Source organism: Salminus brasiliensis, chromosome 18 (genome assembly GCF_030463535.1).
Source record: "Salminus brasiliensis chromosome 18, fSalBra1.hap2, whole genome shotgun sequence".
NCBI lineage: Eukaryota > Metazoa > Chordata > Actinopteri > Characiformes > Bryconidae > Salminus > Salminus brasiliensis.
Genome location: NC_132895.1, coordinates 13,338,679 through 13,365,607, shown reverse-complemented (window position 1 = coordinate 13,365,607; position 26,929 = coordinate 13,338,679). Strand labels below are relative to the sequence as shown.

At 41.2% G+C, this 26,929-nt stretch overlaps 1 protein-coding gene across 1 annotated transcript in view; it reads right to left on the bottom strand.

Annotated features, from left to right (window-relative positions):
- Positions 1-5,252: 5,252 nt before the first annotated feature.
- Positions 5,253-26,929, bottom strand: part of efna5a (ephrin-A5a) — a 56,471-nt gene continuing 34,794 nt past the window's right edge. Inside the window, exons 2-5 of the mRNA XM_072662375.1 lie at positions 17,198-17,490; positions 9,579-9,644; positions 9,367-9,447; positions 5,253-8,910 (exon numbers count right to left, since the gene is read on the bottom strand). Coding sequence (XP_072518476.1) covers positions 8,786-8,910; positions 9,367-9,447; positions 9,579-9,644; positions 17,198-17,490 — 565 coding nt within the window. The 3' untranslated portion in view covers positions 5,253-8,785. The remainder of the gene's footprint in view (positions 8,911-9,366; positions 9,448-9,578; positions 9,645-17,197; positions 17,491-26,929) is intronic.

Below are 26,929 nucleotides of genomic sequence, written 5' to 3'. Positions count from 1 at the left end.
TCAGTCCAAGTCTGATTTGTGCATCTGCCCATTTTAAGAGGACCAAAGCCACGAGGCCTTATGCACAGCCTGCTCTCTGGCCCTGGAAATATCACCCAGCCTCAGGCTTTGCCTGTTTGAAAGGAGAAATGAATACTCTGTGCTGTAGTGCTGGGGTATTTTTAGCACACTGAATAGAGTTGCAGATGGGCTGTATAAAGCTGAATAGTGTTCCATTTCTGAAACAAAGTCTGATGTTAGCCTTTTGAGGCCTCCTGCTGGCTTTTAGCAATGCTTCACACACATGGTATAATCACTTTCTTTTTCAATGCCTACCTTTGCTAGTCATTCAGAAGATACTACAGTATCTTTCTCTTTTAAATGAACTACTAATAAATAAGTTGAATAACTTTTAATGACTTGACTAAAACGCACAGGCTTTAAAAAGGAAGCAGTTAAGGATATGAAACAAGTTTCTAAAAATGGCACAAAAATATGCCTTATTTTTATTTATTGGCACTATATATGCATTGGCATGCAAAGGTTGCAAAGGCACACCTGCTCAAAGTATCTATTAGTGTGAATAACTAAGCCAATAAAACATGACCAGAGTTAAAGATGACACTTTCCTTAAATATTTTAACAAAAAATCCTTTTTTTGTTACATTTTTTTGAAACCTTTCACAGGTTCAAAACAGCAAACAAAGAAAAAAGGGCCAAAGAGCAAAAGGTTATGGTCAGTAAGACTCCCTTTCGACTTATAGCTTGAGTCGTTCAGGTCTTGCTTGGAAGATTTTCTGCATATTCTAACTTCCCTCACCATATTGAAGTGTGTTTTAGGGGCATTGGGGCACTCCTGGTTGTTGGGTTTAAGGAGGCAAGAGTGTTTAAAGCTTTGAACTTACATTACCTGGCCTTTCCTAACGATGACCAAAAACAACGAGCTAATTAAGGACTGAGACCTAGGTACAAGTTATCTGAGAGCTCAAATCATGCTGTTCTTTTCCTTTAGTCACTTTAAATTCTACAAAACAAAAATAAAATATTAATTTTGCTTAAAATGTTGAAAAGAATATTTCAGCTTTAATCATTTGCCCTTTCAGAAATCATTTACACACTAAGTTACTTAGAAGTACTCAAACTTTTGCATACCACTGTCCGCTCCCCCCCCCCCCCCCCCCCATTTGCAGCGTTTCTTCAGGTCCATGTGGGTATGATTATGTTCGTACTTTAACAGTGTTCAGAAGTTTGTTTTGAAGACTGTAGATTTTAAAAAGCAGTCAGTCAATAGTCCACCATAATTAAAAACGTGCTTCTGAAGTCTTACTACCTTCAGTTATTGTTAATTCTGCAACACTTCTGTTTGATGTAGCTGCTTTGTGGTGCAGCCCATCTTTCAGTGCAGGAATTGCTTTCATTTTGTCAGATGGTGTGAAGTAAACAAGGATCTCTGCTGGAGGGGTTTGTGTTCTACAGCATATGTTTACTTAGTTGAGCTGCTCAGCTTTCCTAACTAAAGTAACTTGATGAAAAAACACCTTTTTTCACATATCAATAACAAAGCGATTTAAATTACTGATTATATAGACAGTTAAAACCACACTGCATTCCACTAGCTGTGTTACAGAGGGTCTATTGTCTATTTACATTGATATAATGGCTAATTTTTTTTTGTGCAACATAAACAAATAAGCAACTGAGCAACGTTTGCATTAGACGTTGTCCCAACATTGAATTTTCGTTAGTGGTCTGCATAGTCAGCGACATTATCATTGACCACTAAATACAGCACTACGCACTGTAACAGTAGAGCAAGGTGCTAGTGCTGGGGTAATCAGCTCTTCTCTGGCTCACTTAACATGTAATCGATTAATCCTGAGGGCACATCATGACATAATAGCCTGATTATTAACCTCTCTAACTGATAGTGTGTAAAAAGTCTTCAGTATTGGCACCTTCATCCCAACACTGCAGTAATAGCAGAGAAACACACAGAGCGACTTGCCTTCACTGTAATTTGGACGTTAAAAGGCTTACAAACAATGGCCAATATTTATCAAACTAATGGCAGAGTCAGTCACCTGACAGCCACCCAACCCAGCTTTTCCCTGAAATGAAGACCAAACTAAACAGCAGAAAGAGCCACAAACAAGTGAACTGCAGTAAAGGCAAAGCATCTCAACAGAGGAGACTCTGGTTATGTCCATTTCTGCTTTCCACCAGATTTTAGGCAGTCACAGACTGCAAAAGATTTACATACAAGTATTAAATAATGAATTTATTTTCTCATTTATTTTGTTGAGGCTGTGAAAATGGATTTTGCCATGGCTGTAATTCCTATATGGTTGCCATGTGTGTGTTACACCCATTGAATGTAGCTAAAAGACTACAGAGGCAGAATTTAGATATAAATAAAGATAGTGTGTGACAAATGCTTATGGACATGACTCATTTTTGACTCTTTAATTGATATACAGTATATATATTGAATATTTAAAGGGGCCATACCTTTGCATTATAATAACAATGAGAGTTCAATAGCAAGGCAAGGCTATAAGCTACCCAGTTACAGTCTCTTCAGCTTGCTAACAGCACATCGTGCTGAAAGGACACAACAAGAGGACCGGCAAAACACTCCAGAAAGATGTAGGAATAAATACACTGTTTTTGTTACAGTTTCAAAACTTTAAAAATGCACAAACTTTCAATTTAGGGATGTGGGGGTAGACACTCCCCCCCCCCCCCCCCATACTGTCATACCATCAAGTATTCCTGGAGGGGGAGTGGAGCAAGTAGAGCAAATGGTTCTAGCTACATTTACGTGGCTTCTGTGCCACCTAAATATGCCTCATTTTAAAACTAAAAAATGATCAAATGCAAAGTTCAGTTTGCTCACAGGGTGAATAACTAGCTAGCCACGTGAACAAGCACACTTTTATGTCATTCAATAAAGTGTTAAATAGTCACTGTAAATGTTAAACTGCTCTGAATCAGAAGAGACAGGCTAGCTAGTTAGCATTAGCTAGCTAGCTTACTTAGCACGATAGCGGCCTGCTCACCCCAGTACAAATTCAAGTCTGGCTGACAGAAAACCCAAATATATACGTTTAAACAAAAAGCACTCAGATCGAGCGACTGTTGTTAAAAGCACAGAAAGCTGAAATTACAGCGTTTTCTCCATTGTTTTGGATCTGTAGCCACTCGCTAAGCTAGCCTTTGCTGAGCTAGCTCAGCTACAGCGCCACCGAGTATCAGCCAGCTCAGTGCAGCTGCTGGTGACTAACAGCTGAGCTACAGACACACAGACGATGTAAACTCATGTCTGAAGGCAAACAGTAAACTGAGAGACAGGTTCTGCTGTGTTTGGGCTTGTAGTTAGCTAGAACCATCTATCTAGCTAACTGTATTTAGAGAAGTTAGCTAGCTAGCAAGCACGCTAAACCCCTCAGCACAGTCCGTGATCCAGCTAACTGATACACAGAACAGAAATCTGACACATTAGACATACAGTAGTTTTGAAATGCTGTCCTATTTTTTATATTTCAATTGCAATAAACTAATCAGGCAGGGTGTTCATTTCAGTGTATGCTTCATTCTTCCTCCTCCGGACATACCGTTTTACTGTTCCCACATTAAACAAATGATGAAACAATGAAACAAAATGAAACAAAACCAGAACTTTTCAGGTATGTTTTGATCAGCGGTATGTCTGGAGGAGGAAGAAAGAAGCATACACTGAAAAGAGGACCCTGTCTACAGTGAAGCATGGCGGTGGTTCGGTGATGCTCTGGGGCTTCTTTGCTTCCTTTAGCACTGAAAACCAGCAGCCTGTGCAGGGCAAGATGGATTCAATCAAGTATAAGAAAGTCCTAGACGAAAACATCATGCCTTCAATGACAAAGCTGAGGGTTGGGCATCATTGTAGCTTCCAACAGGACACTTATCCCAAGCATAAGTCAAAGTTCACCGGGGCTTAGTTTCAGAAAAATAATGGAAGGTTCTATAGTGGTCGCCGCAGTCGTCCAACTTGAACCCCATAGAAAATCTTTGGTGGGATTTGAAGAGGGTGCTTGCAGCACACAAACCCAAGATTACTATTTGTGGACTGTAGGCCATGGAACGATGCCAGAGGCTTGTGTCCAGCTGTGCATTATGTTTGCAGCAGGTCATAACAGCAAATGTGTGCTCTACTAAGTACTAAAGACGCTTGTCATGAAGGTGTTGAATAATTCTAAGACTGCAGTAGTAATAGTGGCATTTTGTGTTGAATTTGGAGAAACTGCATGTTCTTGTGATTGTGTTGAGCTTTTTAAATTGTTCTTGTTTGATTGTCTTATTGCATACAGCTGAAAGTTATGAAGAATCTTGAGTGCAACTAGCTTTGGTACACTTTTACTGCTGCTGTAAACCAGGCAGTAAAAGCAGAGCTTTATCAGTCCCCCCTCCAAAAAAAAAAAAAACAGCTGTAAATAGACTTGTCATACACCACCTGAGCATCTTTCACTACCAACCAAAGACACATACCTACTATTTCTACATTAATTAACAACTTAAAACTCTGTGAAAGCATTAATTTGCATCTTTAAAAGAATGAAAAACTCACTAAAAACACTGACTATGACTTTACAACAGAGGTTTGAGTCAGAATGGTTTGCTTTTACTGGGTACAGGTTAAAGTATGCAGAGTAATTGATTGTATGTTACAGATGCATCAGATAGAGATTAGGTTCCTAAAGAACCCTACAAGAATACGAAGAAATGAATGTTTTTCAAGCCACCAGAAATGGTTCTTATGTGGCCTAGTTCCAAACAACCTTCACAGAGCTATAAAGATAAAAAATAATATGCCATATATCGGTAGCCCTAAGATTTAATATGAGTTGCTGACCTGTGAAGGAAATCGTTAGCCATTACAGATGTAGAGGAACAACTCTGGACTAAAGCAGTCCATTGAGAGTGTAATCTGGATGTGAGGAATAGGATCTGGTTGGAACAGGATTATCCGTGACCTGAGCCTCCGTCAAACTGTTCACACTGTGGCGCTGTTTTATTCGCAAGGGATTAACGCCCTGTGCCCCCTCTCAGTGCTTTCCCTTCATTTGTTTTCTTCTCAAATATTCTAGTGACCTTGGCAACCACTGCAGCCAAAAACTTTCTTTTTTTAAAGGAGCTTTTGGCTCTGAAACTTGAGAGGAAGCATGGCTCGGATTTGCGAAAAAAAAGTGACAGAGACGACGTTTACAACAATGACAAAGATTTATTTCATCATTTTTTTTTTCTTGTAATTAGTTTTAGCTGCTCCGACAAGTGTATTTACAAACAATGGCATCTGAAGATATAAAATGTGTGTCTAACATAACGCAGGTAAATGCTGCACCATCAGGGAGGCTGGAGCACCACTCAAATGAAAGTGATAAACACAGGGGCCCAACGGCCAAGCGAAGTTTAACTGCCGAGGCGAATGATAGTCCATGTCAAGTGGCTAAAAACAGTTGCTTGAAAATCTAGACCGTGTAGGCTAGATAATGTCACGGTGCAGAGGAGAAATGGTCCAGGCTAGAAAAAAGGGATCCTAAAAAAAATACAGAGGCACAATGATTCATGCTAGACTCAAGATAAAGACAAGAACAGCATATCATGGTATCATTCCTTTTCTCAGCAAGCACTTCCAACGGCGTATGACAAAAGGAATTTGGGGGGCCACCTCGCAACATACAGTATACAGACATGAAATGTAGGCACAGTCAACACTGAAAAGAAGAAGTTTACATTGTGTTTCCTGAATCTGGTCATGTTACAAGAAAGATTCTTTCTTATTATAAATAAGCACCAGGATTTTTCTCTGGATGCAGGGTCATTTCAGATTTTTGAATGCTGGGTAGAACTACAGATGTCAGATGTCATGCTGGGTAGAACTACACATACACTCTTTAAATGAAGGTCCCTGAATGGTTCAAACTGAAAAATACAATGTTAATTCTGCAGCTTATGTGGTCTAACTACTACAGCGTACTTGTGGAGGCGTAAATGATTATGAGCACTGTTATTTTAAAGGCATATCTCAACACAAAATTGGTCATTTCTGCAGTTAATCTGTGTTGAGGCAAATAAGCATCAAAATGTTTGTTATGGCCATTTAAGTAGTTTCTGAAGATCCGTGCTTTAAAGGTTCTAGAAGACTGTGGGTCTTAAACTTCCTCAGGATCATAAAGACGATCATAATGTGCACTCCAATCCAACTGGCAATTCCAAAAGATGGCAAAAATCTGGACCTTTAGGACGTCCTCGAAGACCACTTTCATAACCATTGCAATGGCATAGCTCCCGAAACCCCTATTTGGCACCTTCATTTTTAAGAGTGTACGCTAGGATTGGAAGAAAGTCTTCCAGACTGGTTGGCTTGGGTAGGCAGAGAGATGATTGTGGTATAGGGACAGTGCATCGTCCACAAACAGCAGCTCCAGAGGTTTAGGTGCCTGTGTTAGATAAGGCAGGTTATTAAACGTCAAAACATCCTATTCAGAATAAATGGACCATGCAAACCAAGTGAAATCAGCATACCAACAGGGACGTTAGTGTCAAATACAAAAGAATGAGCAGTGAACATTGATATTAAACATCATCCTTGTTAAATGTTTTTTAGTTCTCCTCTGCTCTTTTTCTAGGCATAGGTACAAAATGTAACTGCTCTAACACTGTATATCACATAGACAACCTACGGATACACAGTATCCATAAATATTAGGATCCATATGCTCCTGTGTTAACTTTTTGAAAAGTGATGGTAGTAGTTTTATGTTATAGCTGTTTGCCATATTAATCCCCAACCAGTCATCCTCAGGCCTATTTACTGTGCTAGGCTGCCCAATCTACTGTAGAGGAAAGGCTGTAGAGTCCTGCAAGCTTTAAAAGTATTATGTCTAGTCTATGGTAACCTGTGACCGTGTCTATGCAGGAGAACTGTATCAGTAAGCACAGCGACTGAAGCAAATATTTATCCTGCTTTTTTTCCCCTCTCTTGACGCGTGAAGCCCATTACTATTGATCGCAGCAGGAGCTCTCGTCTTTCCCCCCTCTCGCCCAAGTTCACTAGAGTAACGCTAGCCTGCAGCTGAACCGGACACCGAGCTGCTCTCACGCGGCAGTCGATTTTTAATTCCAGAAATGACCCACATGAGGCCGCAGTATGTGGCCCGCATGCCTGACACTCTGGACAACATCAAAGAGGCTATTAAATCACGTTAGGGTGTCAGCTGCCACCGCGGATGGGTGCAACTCTTTGTCAGCAAGCGTTCTGCCACAGTTTGAGCAGTGTTCAGGTGATGTTTGCCGTGCTCAGCACCAGGTTTCTAAAAGCAAGTGAAATAACAGCAACAGGAGAGCTTCTGAAACAAAAGTTGGTGGAGAAATGAAGGAAACCCCTTTTACACTTTCACTCTATGCATTAAAAATTTCCCTGAAAACACGTTGCTTTGATATGCACTGCATTTACATTTATTGTTTGGTTAACATTAGGCGCGATTTCATTAGCACACACTAGGATGTGAATGATATTCCGGGATGAGAGAGCAGACAGAATTGTCAATAAAACGGTCAATAAATGGACCCCAGTTAAACAATTAAACAGACTCATTTGCTCTGCATTGAAACAACCTCAGGCAAACACGGTAGCATGGCATGACCTTCTCAGACTGTTCTTCCCTGATATCTGTTTCAGAATAGATTAAAATAACTGACAGTCCAGCAGACATCAGACATCAGTCTGCAGGGGTGTCCCAGATTAAATGCATGGATTATGGTTACGCTGAATTAGTGCTGAAGATAGGCCTCTGTGTTCAGCTCCTCTTGAATCCTGGCTATTGGCTACTGCGGCAGTGTGTGAGGAGCACAAGGACTGAGCAATAAATAGGGGAGAAAATGCTTTGCCAAAAAAAAAATTGTATATTCACTTAAACAGCCGATCAGTGAGGCTCCAAACTCTATAACAAAATAGCAGTATATCTACTACACTTGAATTGAGCAATTCACTTCAACAATACAGCATCCACTTCTTATTCCCATGACTGTACACAATGTACAAAATGAGTGCCTATTCTTTATCTAAGAAAACTCCTGAAAAACTACCATTCCTCTGAGAAAGAGTCCTCAGCAACTTGCCCTATTAAAAATCACCCATTCTGTCTCTTTTTTTGATAGAAGATTCGCTCTGGATCCACTTGCTCTACAAGCCTGTAAACAGTGTCCGTAGTCTTCAAAATCATCGCCCACATTTCCAGTGGACAGATCTCTTTGACATAATGTGGCCTTATAAACTCAATGGCGGAGTCCTCCATTGCTCTGTCATAAGACTTCTTCACATTGTCAAGTGTAGTCAGTTGGAGGCATAGAAATCAGTCTTCCCAAAAAAAGTCCTGTCCGTTTTTTTTTTTCTTTTTCAACCCTCTCTTCCAGGAAAAGCCCTTGGAGGGGTGAAGTATTGGACCATGAGGGAGAGAAGATGCATGTGGGTATATATGAGTGTGTGTGTGAGCATATGCATGGTTTCTTTGTGTCAATTCGAAGGCCTGTTGAGGGACAAGGGTATATTTTACTTGAAATCCACCAGGATCCACCCAGTAATGCCACTGGCCAATGAGAAAATCTCCCTCTCACTGACTCAGAACACTTTCGGCCTCTTCTTGTTAGAGGAACATGTTCTGAATCTCCATCAAGATAATGAGGACCTCCGATGTCTACTTAAAAGTGCTCTTTTGTGAGTCCTCCAGCGTGTTAAGATTGGGACATGTTACTGCTCTCACAGGGTCCGCTATAATGATACGACGGAGACCAAGAGCAGCAGAGCTGAGGCTAGCAGAGGGATAGCCATGCGTACACTCCCAGCAGAGTTGACATCACCTCGGGACGGCTCAGCTGATTCATGGCTCGTATCATCTACAGGGAGAGAGAAGATTTAGTGAGGCTTTAGTGAGGAACTGGGAGTATGCACATGGAAATACCACAAAACATCCAGGTAGCAGCAACTTACACTCAAGTCTGTCTACAACACAGGGCACAAAGAAATGTGTCAAAAGTTGTGGATTTTAAATGAATTTCATCAAATATCGGCTATAAACATGGAGATAAAGGGTCATGTAGAATGGGGATCTCTGATACAGCTGTTATTAGCTGTTTGTCCTTTTTGTACAGACAGAACTATGTAGATACATATGTGGTTGTGCAAACATTATCATTTAAACAGTAATATATGAACACAAGGCACACAGTCTTTACTTATGTTTGCTGTTTTAAAGAATGTGAAGTATCGAGTCACCAGTGTATCTATCGCATTTATTCAAATTTTGAATCACTGCACTCTTAATGTAGAATGGATGAGGAAACCATACAAACCTCTTGGCTCTATAGAGTTATCCACTCTGTCATTGACATCGAACACTCGGTCATGAACGTTGACGGTTTTCACACAGTTGTCTGTGAAAGAAACACAAAACAGTGATGAAAATCAGAACAGGCATGGTGGTCTTCAAGCCAATTTACAATCTTGATAAACTATGCAATTACAGCAAATAGTCAAAATTCCCATATGCCCTCATAAAACTTACTTGCTGGTCTGACAAAAACTTTTAGCCTCAGGCAGGTCCTTCTCCCGTTTTCACCAACTGTAGAGGCTGTAAAAACAATGACAGTTGTTTAGTACCACACCCAATAAATCTAAGCCACATGCACCCAAAAACATCTAGCATATGCAGCGTCTCGTACCGCACAGATAGTTTGCGAAAGTTTACTGCAAAGGTTTCTCCCACCAAAATCCAATGGCAGGAGGACAATGCAATCTGCCTTTCACAGATTAAACTCTGCTCAGGTAAGAATAAGTCCCTTTTCTGCTGTGGGAAATGGTAATCTGCTGTGAAGTGTAGCAAATGGGGGGAAAAAATAGCAGCGGAAACAAAAAGGCTCATAGAAAACAAACCATTTGGAGTGGGAAAATGCAGTTTGATACCTGAGCATTCAACATCTCCTCAGCCATTACCTGTCTGAGCTGAGCAACTGACGTCTAGGCGCTCTCTGCATGTTTGGAGCCTCATATAAATGCTTGCACTAGCACAGCGGCCTCAGAGGGAAACACAATCAGCATTCATTTCATTTCCTAGCGATATATGCAGCCGGCGTTACACTGGATATGCTGTTTCCCCTGTCATCTTAGCCATGGGCCATGTTTCTCAATTTGTCCTCGCCATAAAGGAAAGCCTATTAGCGCTTAAAGAGGAACAGGGAGACAGGCTCCTCTCGTGGCCGCCCTCTCTTTGTGCAATGGGTAATGCAATCTCCTGCTGTCAGGAGCCAATGCAAATGAGGGTCGAGGAGTGAGGGGGAGGAGAGCTTTGGCATTTCTCTCACAGATCACTCGAGAAGTAAAGGTGACTAAGTAATGAGCAGTGGAAAACACTTCAAATAAAGACATCCTTTCAAAGCCACACCACAGAGCCACTAATTTGCGCAGGCAAAACAGCACAAAGTTGTTGGTTTAATTGTTAAAAACTACTTATTACTTTTAGTCCATGTTTACCACATTTGACAAAAACAGAGGGTCAAATAGCTACCATGCATTGGACACAAACAACCCAAGCGAAGAGCTTTCAAATAAATAAGTAAAGGAAAATGTGCAGCTCATTTTAACATTTTAACTCCTATTGGGCGAACATGATCGTTCCACCTGCCTCTAGAGCTTGATTGGCTACTACATACATCAACACCTGCTACTTAAAGTCCCATTGGCTGCTAATAACATCAGCAGCTGCAAATGACAGACGATGAAAGCCACACCTGTTGCCAAAAGATCTTTACTGATGATACGAATGACCTCTGTTCAAACTCTACCCCTAGTTTTTGGTGGACACAAGCTCACCCTGGGTTCCCAGTCACTGGACCACATAGTTACTAAGAGCAAATGCAATCATTTAGGGGGAAAATTAATATCATACTTTTATCTTCATCTTCAGCTTTCCTGCGCCAAGGCATGTTTGCTGTCTGAAGTTTTGCGCTGAAGCTACAGGGCTAATACAGCCCATTAGTAATGTATGCTTATAGCCACCTGTTACGCAGCGTTCCCAGTTCAAATGGAACGCAGCATTATACCCACCAATTAGCTTTGAGTTAGCTTGTGTTGCTAACTACTAAAACAGTAGGAGCAGCCTGAATGCATACTTTGGTCCATTTGTATAGATAACACAGTATATACTGGATTAGAATCCACCTAAGAAAGTCTATTTGAGGTTACTTAAATGGAAGAACTTTCATTCATTGTTTGTTAGCTACATTAGCTTTGCAGCTCTGTTTAGAACTAAGGCACCAGGCATGTTTTGGGTACTTTCAGCACTTTCAACTCTAAATAACTGAGCAAATGGGTTAGGTTACTGTAGAAAAGCCATACCGGAATGCCAGACTCTGATCAATTACATATATGTGCGTATAAGAACACGACACATACATGCATGCTAAAAGCATGTAAAAGTCTGTGCATGCTCCAAGAATGCGCTGCATTGCTAATAGCCATGACCCTCATGCTTGTCTGTTGCGTGGGGTCTCCAGCTGCTCTTAATCTGCCCACTGTCTCCCCTTTCATCTCCCCCTCATCTTCGACTGCGGGAAAAGGATGGGTTAAATCAACGTGCTTATGTGCTGTCTACAGTGACACACTGGGGGTTTCTGAACCCTTAATCATGTCCCCACAAGCATATTTACTTTGATTTGAGCAAAATTGCTTGTGTCTCATTTCTCCAGTCTGGCCCAGTTTGGAGCAGAATCCCAGTGCTGATTAGAAACATCACTCTGGAAAGCTGCAGTGTGGCTGTGGGCTGGTCCAGCATAGCCGTCCCCACTGCACAGTTTTTTGCAGTCTTACAGTAGGCGTGTGTGTTTTGTGTGCAGGTCCATGTACACATTGCATGTTAGAGATTATATAGCCCAATTTAGCTTCCTTTTACATTCTCCCTTTCCTTTAAACAGCCTACAGCAGAATTACTCCTTAGTACATCAATTACTCTTTCAGAATTTACAATAGTGAAAAAAAGAACAGCTACCACCAACATTCCACATCGCATTAAGATAATTATGCTGGTGGCCCATAAAAGAACTCGAGCCTGTCAGTCACAGACATTGTGTCTTTGTCAGTCGGTACTGTATCACATAACTTACCTCAGCCCACTGCACTGCCAGACATTAACCCTACCAAACCTATAGTCTCACCAGCGTTACTTTTAAAAGATCTTGGCGAGGTTCTGTCTAACTGCTATTCATGTCTGTGTCCATGTTAGGTATGAGCAAGAGCAATTGGAGCTTTCGGTATGCTTCCTTTATTTTTTTTCATCACTATACAAATGTTTGCATGTACATATGAGTAATGAGCATGCTAAATCTCATTAAGGACTACATCTGTATATCAAATGTAAATTTTCACTTATATTTGAGCATTGGACAACACTCTCAGAGCACTTTATTAGAAGCACTATACTGATACTCTGTGAAACCTTTCTTTGCTCTAAAACCAGCCTTAATTCTTGCTGGTATGGATTCCACAAGCTGTTTCTGCGATTCTGGTCAATGTTGATGTGACTGCCTCATGCAATTCCAGTAGATTTTCCAAGAGCACTTTCATGCTGCAAATCTCCTGTTATTCCACAATCCAAAAATGTTCTATTGGATTAAAATCCAGTGACTAGGAAGGTCACTGAGGAACACTGACTGTTCATAAAACCAGCATAAGATGACGTTTGCTTTGGGACATGATGCATCATCATGCTGATCGTAGCAATTAGAAGATGGTAAATTGTGGCAATGAAGGGCTGCACATACCCCACACCATTACACCACCTATATCAGTCTGGACTGGTGACATAAGGCAGGTTGACTCGTTGGATGCATGCTGTTAGCTGAGTGACCAGTTTTGAGCCTATGCCTACTGCATTGTGCCTCAGCTTTCTGTTCTTGACCGACAGAAGTGGAACTATAATTAACAACATAAGCGTTTCCATCCGCAGAGCCACCGTTTGTTGGATGTTTTTTCTTTCTTGCACCATTCTAGTAAACTCAAGACTGTTCTGATGAAAATCCCAAGAGTAATCCCAACAGCAATTCTAGAAATACTTAAACCAGCCTGTCTGACACCAAAAATCATGCCAAGCTCAAAATCACTGAGATCACATTTTCCCCCATTCTGATGGTTGATGTGAATATTACCTGAAGCTTCTGGTCCATATCTGCATGGCTTTATGCATTACACTGCTGTCACATGATTGGCTTCTTAAATAACTGAATGAAAAAGCAGTTCCTAATAAAGTGCTTAATGATAGTAGACTGTCCTGTTATAAGAAAGTCCTATATTATATATTTATATAAAAAGTCACATTATTCATAGCATGGACTAAAAAAGTAGAAAGCAGTAACGTCACACACTTTAGTCTCGGGAGGAAAGGGTTAAGACTGGACGACACCACGATAGCTCAGACTATTCAAGGCTACACTGCAGCCTGCACTGCCAACAACCTGAGCAGCTTCTTCGCGTCTACAGCTTCACATAGCAGACATTAGATCTGCACTGTAGACAACCAGGGTTGGGAAAACCACCTAGACACCACTATCCCAGCTATGGGCTGAGAGATCAGATGAGATGAAACTGAGAAGTCTGATAAATGGAAAGAAGATGGATTGATGCCCTGTCTGAGAGATAAGGCACCCTGCTGTCTTCTGATCCGTTCTGTCACATTCTTAAGACTCCGAGAGCACTTACCCACATAAAGGAAAATGAGGTTAAGTCGTTCATTAAAAGACCTCTTTCAAGCCAAGTGAAAAAGACCCACATTCTGTGAAGACCTGTGCTTATCGAAGGGTCGAATCTGATCTGAGCATACAGTCGAAATGCTCCTGGACTATCGTATCATCAAGACTGGGAGAGCAGACTGCAAATGCCAGTCGTGAGCTTTTGAAGCAGGCTCATATCAGACAGGGCACACTGCCGTCAGCCTCTCTCACACAGGGGGAGGGGAGACGGACTACAAACCTCCCTTGAAATTGGATTTCTATCCTCAGAGATTAAGATCAGACTTCCGCCCAGGCCATATTGGAAAAACATGCTGCCTTAAGCCATTCAGGATTCAAAGTTCAACTGCAGCCATCGGAGCATGTTCACATTTGACCCCGCAGGGCCGGCCCTCTGATCCCCCCTGATCGCATCCTGAGCGAGACGGGCCCACTGACTGACAGCCCAGAGGCCACGTGTGTCACCCTCAGGCTCTCACAGAGCGACCTCTCACTTACACTGATTAACCATCGGCAGCCTTTAACAAAGGCACTCTGTCTACCTAACACGCACAGACAGCTGACCAACCAACCACAGCACTAATTCGCAGCTACAAGCAGACACTGACTTTCAGCTTTAAAAAAAATGAAGGAATGGTAATTAATATTACAGGTGTAATTTTTGACCCCACAAACCCATTCAGTTCCATGACTATTCCTTAGAAAATAAATAAAGAAGAATTACAATATTTCTTTATTTATTTCGGTATGCAATGGTAGGAATGTAGGTGAAATTGTTCACTGCACAGAAACATTACAGTGTTGGTGATAGGAACCATGTGTCTTTATGTCTACAAGTACAGTAATTTTAATTATTTTTCAAAACAATCAGTAAACCTACACCAGCTTTGTGTGAAACGGAAATTTCAAAAGAGAGAAAAAATAATGCTTTCTAATTCTGCCTTACCCTGCATCCCTTGCATCCCTCCCAACATTTTTTAGGCCAAATACTTCTCAAAACTATTAATATTAGGAATAAAGCATTTTACATTCAATCAGTTGTAAGCATTTAATGATGCAGAACATAATAAGTGGCCTTCCCAAATCACCTCAAATTTCAACACAATTCAATTGACTTATTTTGGTAGGATTCAGAATATTTAATATAAAATTGATTTGATTAAAATCATATGCAGGCAATTTTCTGAGTGTATCAGAGATATTACTACTAAACTATATATGTAAATATATAATACATGTATAATGATATAATAAATATATATTGTAAATATACAAAACATAATAATACTTTAATCCACCAATAACATCTTAAACTTATTTAAACCACAGGTAGTTCCTGGCTTTTTCCCCACTGTTAACTTAGTAGTCGAGTAGTAGTCTTAAATGTGTAATGAAAATCATGGAGCATAAGGGGTTAAAAAAAATTAGACCTATTGTAAAAAAAACTCTAAACAACAAAAGTGTAAAGATATGGCACACTGCCACCAAACTGAGTATGACTGAGTATTTTATTTCATTAATTTATTTATCTAATGCCTAATTTCGGCTCCCATTTTTGTAAATGTACGAGCATCATGAGCATCTTTATCTTGGTTAAATCTGGTCCTAATAAAACTGCTGAGGCATTTTTTGTGTTCCTACCAGTTTATAAATCCATTCCAAAACGTTCCAAAATCGACGCAGTTCCGTCGGCACCTACGCAAGCAATTCATGCACCTCTATACACGATAAATAAAGTTAGCCGTTTTATCATAACTATAACTATTATCATACATTTCCTTGTTGCTGGTTTCATTTAACAGTCATACTCATGGCTATCCAAACACTTCTGAAGTGGTCGCTGCTGATATGATCCGGTTTACTGACAGCAATGCAGCTGCTTTCTTCTACAGATTAAATTCCCCGCACCGTGGGTGTATGATTACTTTAACACTCTACTTTACATCATGATTGGAGCCAAAACGCCTGATTGCTGACAGATTGTTTGTTATTTTGTTCTCCCTTTAGTTGCAATGGTAGAATGGAGAGAAACTGCCTCTTTGTTTAAGCGAATCTGCAACTGTTGAGTCATAAAACTGAGTCACACAGGAAAGAGTAGCATTGCTTCATATTCTCTCACTCAGTCTTCCTGTAAAACCTTCAGATTACCTGACAGCTCCAGTATTTTATCTTAAACGTTTCACATCCCACTGTCCTGACTCAAAGCTCCAGGGAAATGAACTTCGTTTCACAACATAGCCTTGCCTTTTATACACACCCGTGTAAAAAAAAACACGCCCTCTAATCGTCTGCTAGGATCTTACCTCTAATCATTGTTTACTGTGCATTCCTCTCACTCTCTCTCTCTCTCTCTCTCTCTCTCTCTCTCTCTCATTCTGCACTCTTATACATGCTTCCATGCTCCATTTCTCCTCTATCGCTCGCTTCCATGCAGATTGTTTTGATCTTCCTGTATGATCTGTCAGTTCATCTGGTTAAATGCCTCTGAATCTGACTCTCCCGAAGCTACCTCAGGCCTGAGCTGTCCGAGCAGTCAGACCACTCCTGGGCCTTATTTTGTCTTCCCGCTCCCGCTCTACAGGGATCTGACTCCAGTTGTAAAAACACTGGTTTAGATGCTTGTTTTAAAGAGCCCTCTCACGAGCAAGCGAAAGCTGAGACCGGGAGTTTGTAACAAAGACGCCTTACAGGAAGACCGCGAGAGTTGGGACGGTTTTCCATGAAGGTTCGTGTTTTTGTTTTAGTCTGTTTTGCCAGAACTCCAGAAAAGACAAACTCATACTTGGCTTTGGTAATGGCATTTCTCCTCCTAGTTTGGAATCAAATACTTATGTTTCAATCCTACCAGTACACCATCAGAACAATATCTTTTGTAATGTAATGACTGTAAAACTACACGGCAATTCACGACTGCAGTATTTTAAATCCATTAAAACAACGTGGTAGCGGGTATTTGAATAAAATGATTGTAATGTGCTCATCCTGCGCTATTGCACAGGTCAAAATGTAAAAATTTTTTAATTTAAAGGTCAAATAATTTAGTGAGAGATGTAGCTGTGTGATTTTAAAAAAGCTGTAGGTATTAAGCAAATATTTAGTAAATTCATAATACAGTTTAAAATACATGATGTGTTCACAATAAATACTGTAAATAAAGACAATTATTTTTCATTTTGTTCATCTTAAAATAACTGTCATACTAAACAAATGTAAAATATTTATATTTATTGCCTAGTTTGCCTAGTTAAAACTGCAAAATTGAAATTTTTGCACCAAACAAGCAATCAGCAAATGGCAAATTTGTTTAAAAAATGATTTTGATTTGGCAGATCTGTGTTGAAGCTCGCTCTTAATTTCAGTGTAGCTCTTTATTTGATTTCATGTTATTCACACAGTCCATACTCACATATATAGTAGTATTCTCTGCCTGGTCGGAATTCGAAGCCCAATGAGAACGGCGTGAACAGCTGGAACTTTTCTGAGAACTTTAGAGGTCCATTGGGAGAGTGAGGCCGGTTGCACTCCCAGCGCTTGAAGCCCGTGGCCGTGTGGTCACAGGAGCTGTAGCCATCATAGTTGACCATGTAGAGCATGTAGCGCTCGGTCCTCTCCTCCGGCACAGATTCCATGTAGTGGGGACAGTAGACATCCAGGTAATCATTTATACACACGTCAATGTGGTAGTCTCCTCTGTAGAATCTGTGAGGGGGAAAAGAGAGACAGACATTTACAAATCTCTGCTAGAGGTGAGAGGATGCAGATAAACACTATTCCTCCAGCACTCGTCCTCATTTAGTCCTTTCTTTACGAGTCATGCTCGTAGGCTGCTCCGAAAAAAGGCAGCTTCCAGAGGAAGGCTCTTATTTAAGGGTAATTATCATAAATGTGAAGCGACGTAAATCACCTATCTCTGCTGAGGATCAGTGGAGAAATTAATAATCCAATCTCTGACATCAGAGCTTTAAATACTCTTAAAAATATGAGGCTTTTATGGGTGAAATATGACATTTTGAGTGATTGCACTCGGAGGAATTTCAGAGAGGGGAAAAATGTGCATCTCCGATGCCAGAGCAGCCTGCTATTTCAGATTTACATCTTGTTTATTGTAAAATGAGGAGACCTCGAGAGGATCTAACCAAGCATGAGTGTCGGCGGGATATGCAAGGTATTCGTTCCTGAACGAGGAAGCAATTGAAAAACATATACTCCCCAAGGCACCATATAAGGCTGCATTTGCACAGCTTTAGCGGAGATGAACTGGGTCGGCTTAGCAGTGGAGCTTCGTGGATGATGTGTTCAGAGGTTCTGCTCGGTTACACACTGCTCTGTTTTAACCCTTAGAAGTCACAGTTATCGCTGGTGATGAGCAAAAGCATGGTGTAAGTTGAGATGCATTACTGTTCACTAATACACTCCTAAAAATAAAGGTCTGCAGTGTTTTTAAAGCAGCATTATGTAAAGTTTCTACCTTAAAACAACAGCTTCAAAATGAAGCACGTTGATGCTCCATTGACTTGAAATATGGAAAATAGCACCGCTATCATTGTTACTCCGGGCACAGTACGCCAGAAACTGCACTATGTAACTTTGGCAAAGCAGACAGGAAAACGCTCATGAAAACAGTGCAACGCTGTGTCACATTTGTGTAAAACCCTGTAATCCTGTAATCGTCAGTCCACATGCTTTTTTCACTTGTGATACCAGTTCTGTATCTCTCAGTTTGTAAAATGCATATAAAAAGTGTGTCCTTTAGTGGTGGCTCAATGCAAGAATTCCAAGACAGTAGAGCAAGAAATGCCAATTCTTACATAGTGCTGCTTTAAATAGAAAATGAGACATTTTATTGTGATTTAAATAGGAGTTGTCTGGTACAATATGTGCACTGTTATTGAATGATTTAATATTTATTATGATTTGAATTTAGTTAAAGATTTTTGTTTGTACATTTTGTTGTACATTTTGATTTATATAGTGCTGCATATAATGTTCTGTACAAACACAAATCTGTCAGAAATCCAGACTGTAATTATGTCCTTACATTAGAATAGTAAGCAAGAAAATGCAATAACTATCCACACTTCTATGGGTTCATGGAAAACACTCTGGGGTTGTGAGCTAGTGCCTGGGCATGCATGTGGATGAGGTGATGTGATGATGTTTCATGCTCGAGGGGGAGATTTCGGGGAGTCGGGTGACTCACTAAACCCAGAAGTCACTAAGCCCAAGTCAGTGGACACTCAGCAGCCACCCTGGAGGGAGCCAGACGAGCTCCCAGGCTAATGTGAGGTTAGCTCTGAGATCCTGCTGTGGACAGCAGCACAGCTGGATGCGCTGACACAAAGATTTCCACTCATTAGGGACAATAAAAGACTATTGAGCACAGATGGAGCTCAAGAGCTATCAGATTATCATTATGTGGATTTCAAATGCACCGCTGGAATACTGAGCGTGTCCCTGTTGGTTTGGAAGCCCGGCACTGGTCTGTGTGTGTGAATATGTGTGGCTCAAAATCATTATGCAGAAAACTTGTGGAGTTATTTTCAAGAGCTAGAGCTCCACTAGGGAGCCACTTTATCTTAATTGAAAACAAAAGCCAAGCAAAAAGAAATCACTGCCTTTTTCTTAGAATTTTTCTCTACACGTTCCTGCCTGGTACAGCTGCTTTACTAAACATCTAAACACGATATTAGAAGTTCTCCAGCAGGTATGCTTAAACCCTTGTTCCTTCTGCATCGCTCCATCCGTCACAGGTCATCAGTAGTGAAACGTCAGCTATTTCCTCAGCCGCGTTATTAGCGTATTACATTTCCTGTAATTTCAGAAAGGATGATTCTGCTTGAGGCGGCCGCTGAAGAGTCTCACTCACGTCAACATCTGTCTCCGAGCCCAGAGACAGCTCTGCTGACTGAACTGGTGTAAGTTACGCCTACACAGCTATTAGCACCCAGGGAAACTCCACATTCATCCTTCAGTGCTCCAATCCGGCCCTCAAATTAGCTGCAAAAGATCCCAGTCAAAGCGCAGCACCATTCACTTGTCCATCAGCTCTTACCTGAGACATTCACACGCTTTGCCAAGGGTAATAACAACAGGTTTTTGGCTGGAGGGATATTGACTGGCTCATCTGGAGGTCTTTCGGGTCACTGAGGCAAGGATTTGTGTCAAATGTTGGAAAACAGCAACAATGCCTAGAGCAAGACTGGTCTGTTTTCTGACATGCAGTACATTTCCAAATGTTTGTGGACACCCCTTCTAATGAATGCATTCAGAGAATTTATGTTGCTCTCATTGCAGACACAGATGTGATAATGCTGCCAATAGAATTGGACTCTGGAATGATGCCTCTTTATCCAATATTTTTGGGATGAGCTGGAGAGTTGGGGATGAGGTGGGGTGGTAATCATCCAACATCCTGACCTCAATAAAGCTCTTGTCACTAAATTCAATCAAACCCTCACAGCATTGCTCCATCTAGTAGAAATCCTTTTCCGGACAGTAAAAACAATGAATGAGTAGATGTCCAAATACTTTTGTCCATATTGTGTATCTTGGAAAATCAGTAAATAGGAAGCGAAAACATGTACCAACATTTTTCTTGTATGGTACTGAAGCTAATGCCACCTCAGTCGTGTGTTTTCGGAGACCATAGGCTCTGCTCTAGTGATTCATAAAGAGAGTTGACCCCGTTAGACTACGTGAACAAAACAAACAACTCATCAACATGACAGTCATTCATTTCTTCATTCACTCCGTGAGGAGCAATGGCCCAGCTGCTCAATAAGCCACACAATACAATCGCAATTTATCATTAAGATTAAAAACGGAGTTCATTAGCTGCATCTAGTACAGCTACTTACACAAACACAGAGAGCATGGCTGACCCCATAGAAAGGTCTGCAACAAAGCATCACATTCATGTTAACGATAATCTGTCTATTCATACAACCAAGTCTCTCTGTCCTTTCTCTCTCTCTCTGTCTCTCACTCTCTCTCTGACCTGGCTCTCACAGGGTTGTATAGGTGATGACCGGGGCAGGCTACTGTCTCAGAAAAGGTCGAAAACTGGGTGTGAAAGCTCTCCTGGTGTTTCCTAGATTACCGTGATTGAAACTGGGTCAAAACAAGGTTGGACTCCTGAGCTTTCAACAAAAGACTGAAAAATGAAGGAGGTGCCTGACTCAGGAATGTTTTAGAGGGCTACATCAAACGCCAACATGACCATGTTGTCATGTATATCTACATGAAAGCAAACTAAAGAGCCCCTTGAAACCAAGACTTAATATTCAGTTAATGATCTTGAGATCTATTATTCAGTAACTGCTAGGTGTGCAATGAAACACTCAGCCCATGACTCAGTTTGATTTATGATAGTAAGTTTGTGATTTAATATTCCCTTGATATTTTGGAAAGTATATGAAGATTTTTTTATATATATAGACTAGAGCTGGAAGACAGGAAGCTGGAGATAGGAGAAGATAGGACGTACAATGGTGCCTGCACTCTTAAAAGGAAAGGTGCTACAAAGGGTTCTTTGAACGATGCCATAGAAGAATCACATTGCTTAAAGAGTACCCTTTAAATTGGGAAAGAACCTTCAAACTGACAAATCTCACTTACCAACGTTTTTCTTTATGGACACAAAAAGAGTTCTTTATGTGTTCTTCTATAGCAACACCCAAAAAAACCTTTGTAGCACCTTAATTTTTTTAAGAGTGTGGTTTGGGTTAAGTTAGAAGTGTGACACATGACCGTAAGCATACTGCTCTGGGTTAAGGTGTAAGTGTGTGGTTGGCCATGCTGGTGTAAGTTGATCGTGGCTGATTGTGACACTAAACTTAAGTGTGAACCCTCATATAGGGCTAAATAATTCCAGACGTTCAATGAAACAGGTCAATTAGTGGCCAGGTAATATAATAAGGCAACAGACTGGCTGGCAGAAAAGAGTAGCCAATCATCACTCGGCTGCTCAGCTACAGCTGCACTGAGGCACACGGTCAAGGCCTTCAGCCCACCTGTCTTCACTCAACCAGTGCTTAATCTCCCAGGCCTCTAGAGGGAGCTCTTTAGATAATTACTGCCAAGGCTCCCTCGGGCACAGGTCAGCTAAGCCTGTGGCCCTGTGGCCCTTTCAGAGCCACAGATGGACAGCCTCCTCCTCGTATTACAGCTTGCTGAGAGCTGCTGGAGCACTCACACACAGTTGGCCCATCATTCACTCAGTGGAGGCAGTCGCACATCTTCTAGCGCTTCGCATATCATTCATTCTCTCCTTCCAAACAAATGTCTGTCCAGAAGCATTAACGTTCCACACACACACACACACACTCACAATAGACTGCCAGGACTCCAAGCTGAGCTGGTTTGGCAAAAGCCTGAAAAGACAGATGAAGGTAGGAAAAAATGCATAAATGAGAAGCAGCTCTCTATGTTCCGTGCATTTCCCATGGAGCGGATGCTTGTTCTAGGACACATTCTAGGAACTCTATGCATGGAGAAAGGACATACGGCTGTTTGCATGCATGACCCTGATAGCAGGAGACTTCCCTGTAAATAGATTAGGAATGTGATAAGTGTTCTCAATATTAGGATCTTTATAATATTAGGAGATATTACAATCTGATAATAGGATAAATAAACATTGATAACATGAGGAATGGAAAGGGCAGATATTTCACCATAACAGCCCATAATCACCTAAAAATGCAGGTTTCACAAGTAATAACAATAATAATTATAATGCATTTTACACAGAACCTTTCACATACCCAAGATAACTTTACAATTGAAAAAATAAATGTATTAACTCTACCCCAGAATAGTGGTTAGGGAGTTCTGAGAAAATGGTTTAAGCTGGGCTTTAACATCTTGAACCCTATGTTTATTATTTAGTTATTATTCCTAATGCAGAAACTATTGTAAATTATATGGTAAGAATCTGGTTTAGCATATCATGTGGAATCCCACAAGGTTCTATTTTAGGGCCTGAGAAGCCAATGTTAATTATGACAGTATGAGAAGTGTGGGTTTACATACTTAAAGGGGTTAAAGGTAGAAAGACACATGCAGGATGGTGGTAGAGTTCCAGAGAGATGCGACAGCAACACTGGATGATAGTCAGAGTCAGAGAACCTTAATTTGCAAGATAGAACATGTGGATGTATTTCAGATAGGAATTTTGGTTTTAAAAAATGATATGTAATGCTTGGAATGCTTTATGGACAAACATATGGGGACACCTGCTCATTCACTCTATTGATCAAGGGTATTAAAAAGGTTTATCCTGCATTTGTTGGAGTTACTGTCTCTACTGTAAGCATTGCTGTGAGGATTTCATTGCATTTAGCGAGAGTGTTATTGAGGTCAGATGGAGGTTGGATGATCATCACCCCACCTCATCCCAAATCCCCAAATTAACCCAAAGTATTGAATGAAGCACCATCATTCCAGATAACACAGTTCCACTGCACCACAGCTCAATGTTGGGACCTTTATAGCTCTGTAGCCCACACCTGGCATTAGGTATAGTGCCAATAGGTTTATATTTATTTGCTCTAGATAGTCCTATTTTATTCGCAATACTTTTCTACAAGGACTACACAAGCTGTGTGTGTGCTGTGTGCATTGCAGCTGTCTCAGCAAAGGGTGTAGCTAAATGCATGCATTAAAATGGGTGTCCACAAACATTTGAACAATTAAGGTAATTTGTCCAAATCATGCAGTCCTAATTGGACTGTAAATGAAAGCTACATCAGTGGCTGGCTGACTGACTGACAGATGTATCTGAGAGAACAGTAGAGAGAGAGCGCGAGTGTGAGTGAGTGAGAATAGCTGTCTCAGTCTGGGTGAGACTGGTGCATGCTTTTACATGTACAATATGTGGAAGATATTCACAGTGGCGCAGGTTAATCTGGTCAGTTTCATGTCACTGTGATTAGCAAAGAGTGTGTGCTGCAGCATGGTGTGTGTCACTCATCACCCCCCCCACCACCCCACAACAGTGCTACAGCACTCCCACTGTGGTTAACCCTAGGGACTTTCAACCAATAACACGTACACACAATATCTTCTGACAGCTGACCTTCACGCATGTTTCCATGGAGCTGTCTCGTAACGCTGCGCTTGCGTTCCTTTAACGAACATGAAAAGTGCTTTCACAGTCCACATACCATCAGCTTTGCGTGGGCCTGTGCCCTGTTAAACTAATGCACTGCTCTAACATAAAAAAGCCTCATCATCTAGAGTGGACCACTTTGGGCGAGGTCCTGCATGGACGTCCCATAACTAAACTGATGAGAACGAGTGCCTGTCGCATTGAGCCCACTGTGAGGTCAGAACTTGGGGTCGGAGGCCATGGCTTGCTTATTATTAATGAAGGCCCCATTATTCAGGAAAGGCCGAAAAGGGCGACAGGGCTGACCTCTGGGTCATTCATCTTGGGGGGGGTGGAGTGGGGGGGTGTCGGCAAAAGAGTGGGAAGTGTGCTTAAACATGGTGAATAGCTAAAATCTCCTGGCCTGGCAAACAAGAACAAATTACCTTTTCAGCAAAACAAACAAGCTAGCTGCTTCACACCACCAGTGACAGGAGCAGAGTAGGAGTTCAAGTCAGAGGAACATCTAAGCATGATGTTTTGACCATAGGCGCAGCCTTTAATGGTCTATAATCCACGAGTCCAGCATCTAGAAATTGGTCAATTACAAGTATTTTCAGGTTATTTCTGACATGAACGTTGAAAAATCATTTCTTTATGAGCCTACACACAAAACAAAGGTTCTTCATATGGTTCTTTAAACAATGCCATAGAAGCATCACTTTTAGTTCAATAAAGAACCATATAGTAGAGATGTGTGAGTGTAAAGAACCTTGATGTTCACTTGATGTTTACAGGTTCTTTGCACTTACTATTGCAACCATTGTAACAATCTATTGTAAACACAGTTCTTCATTAAAAAGTTGTTCTTCTATGGCATCGCTCAAAGAAAACAGCTATAGTCCAAAAGAAGACTCCTTTACCGTGGCTGGCCCAACAGTATGTTGTTGTAGTTAGCATTAGAGCCATTTCAATGAAAACTACTATAACGAACTAGGCTTACTTAGCCACTCTCAAGGGCATGAGAGTATGGACATATTGCTTTGCTAAAGTATGTTTTGGGGTTCCATAATTTGCTTTAATTTAAATAATAAACTATATATTGGTTCACTTAATTTACAAATGTAATAAAAATGGATATTCCATTCTTTTAAACAGATTTTGCACAGAAATGCCCCTGTGCACCGACTTGCAGTCCATTGGTCTAAGCAAACAAAGACCTGCCTCGCAGTCTCCCACAGGAACTAGCCTGTAGCCCACACCAGATGACTCTCCTGGGCCTCAGGCAAGGCTCCTCCGCACCCAATCAAGTCAATGCTGAATCAATTAAAATATTGCAAGCAGTTAACAAAGCACAAATCATGGCTGCAAATCGACAAGCCGCGCTAACTGCCCACCGTGTTCACCCACCCATTTACGAGCGATCTGAAATACAGTCGGCAGTTCAGCGCGCACTGAAACCGATGTGTGGGGCGTTCTTTTAGAAAGCTAAGACTGGATCGATTAGCAGAGAGAGGGCGGAGGTGGAAGAGCGATAAGGTTGCCGTCTGAAGCGAGCACAGGGTCAGAGCGAGAGGGTGGTCCATGCTCTGGCAGGCTGACTGTTTTTATCTTCAACAAACGCAGCAGCTACAGAAAAAACAGCACATGTAACGTCATGTAACATCTAAACATAGAGTGCCCTCAGAGTGCCGAGCATGCTCAGGCCTCAAACACCTGGTGCCCTCAATCTCTCCCTGCCTGACCAGCCTTGCTCCCTCAGAGCCTGTCAGAGCCTCCTCCATCAGCCAGCCGGCCCGCAGGGCCCACCGCCAGAACACACACGTACAGTCATATATACAAATACACACACACACACACACCCACACACACACACATTCACACACTGCTCAAGGAGCTGTGATGGAACAATCTTAAAGCTTCATAATCATGTATCTTCAGATTTCAGTTGAATGTATCACCAGTTTACCTCACAGGTTTACTTTATATTCAAATAAGTCTTATTTTCTCCACAGAACTGCTGGTGGTTCCTGACTTGTTTTCCTTACTTTTAATCAAACTGCCTCATTCACCAAAATTGTTCTTAGAATTTTCTTAAATTGGTTCCTGAGAAAAGTTCTAACAAAAAAATCTGTCAGATTCGTAATGTGTTTTTTTAAAATGCGGACTTGTTCGCACCTCTACTCTCATAATGATGGATCCCATTGTCCTCATAAATGTAACAAATTCCAAGCAAGAAAACACTGGTGAATCTTCCATAAAAAGTGGGATTTTAAGAAGCAATTTCTTCTTAAGAATGGCCAATAAATGAGGCCCATTTTCATTTCATATTTTTTGGCCACTATTTTTTAACTACTTTTATAACACACTAAGCGGTAAGCGGTTTATCACACAATTATCTTCAGATGTGTGAACCCTCCATGAATAGAGAAATCAACAAAAATGAAAATTACGTTTTCAATTTGTCTTCTCCAGTAAAGTTACCATTTCTGAAAATCAAGATTTGGTGTGATGTACCCTCACATGACACTAGTCACAAAAACATACAATCATTATTCAGAAACAAATACACAATTATGTCTAATGATATTATGGGCAAACCTTACAAAACAGTCCAGTGGCTACTGTGGCAAGGTACACATCCTCCAAGCACCTTCTCTTAGAAATACACCCTTTACATACATTATAGCTGGAGCTTTTTCTGAATTTCTGCATTTGCAAACATTCCAGCGCCTAGAGTAACATGTAAATTTGGCCAGACATTGCCTGAGGTCTACAAGTCTCACAATTTCTTGAGAAGCAACACCTGCAGGCCTCATTTGAATTTCCCCCATCGTCGGCTTCGAGGGATCAGCTCAGTGATGCGGCACATATTGTGCTGGATGGATGGCCGAGGCCAAATTGCAGTCTGAGCGAGAGCCAGCTCTCCAGACCAGAGCCAAGTCCACTCCCCCTCCTCCCCCAGCCCGGCCAGGGGCCATGGCAGTCCTCTCATAAACACCAGGATTTACCATCTTCATCTGATGATAGGTGATAAAGCAGGAAAAA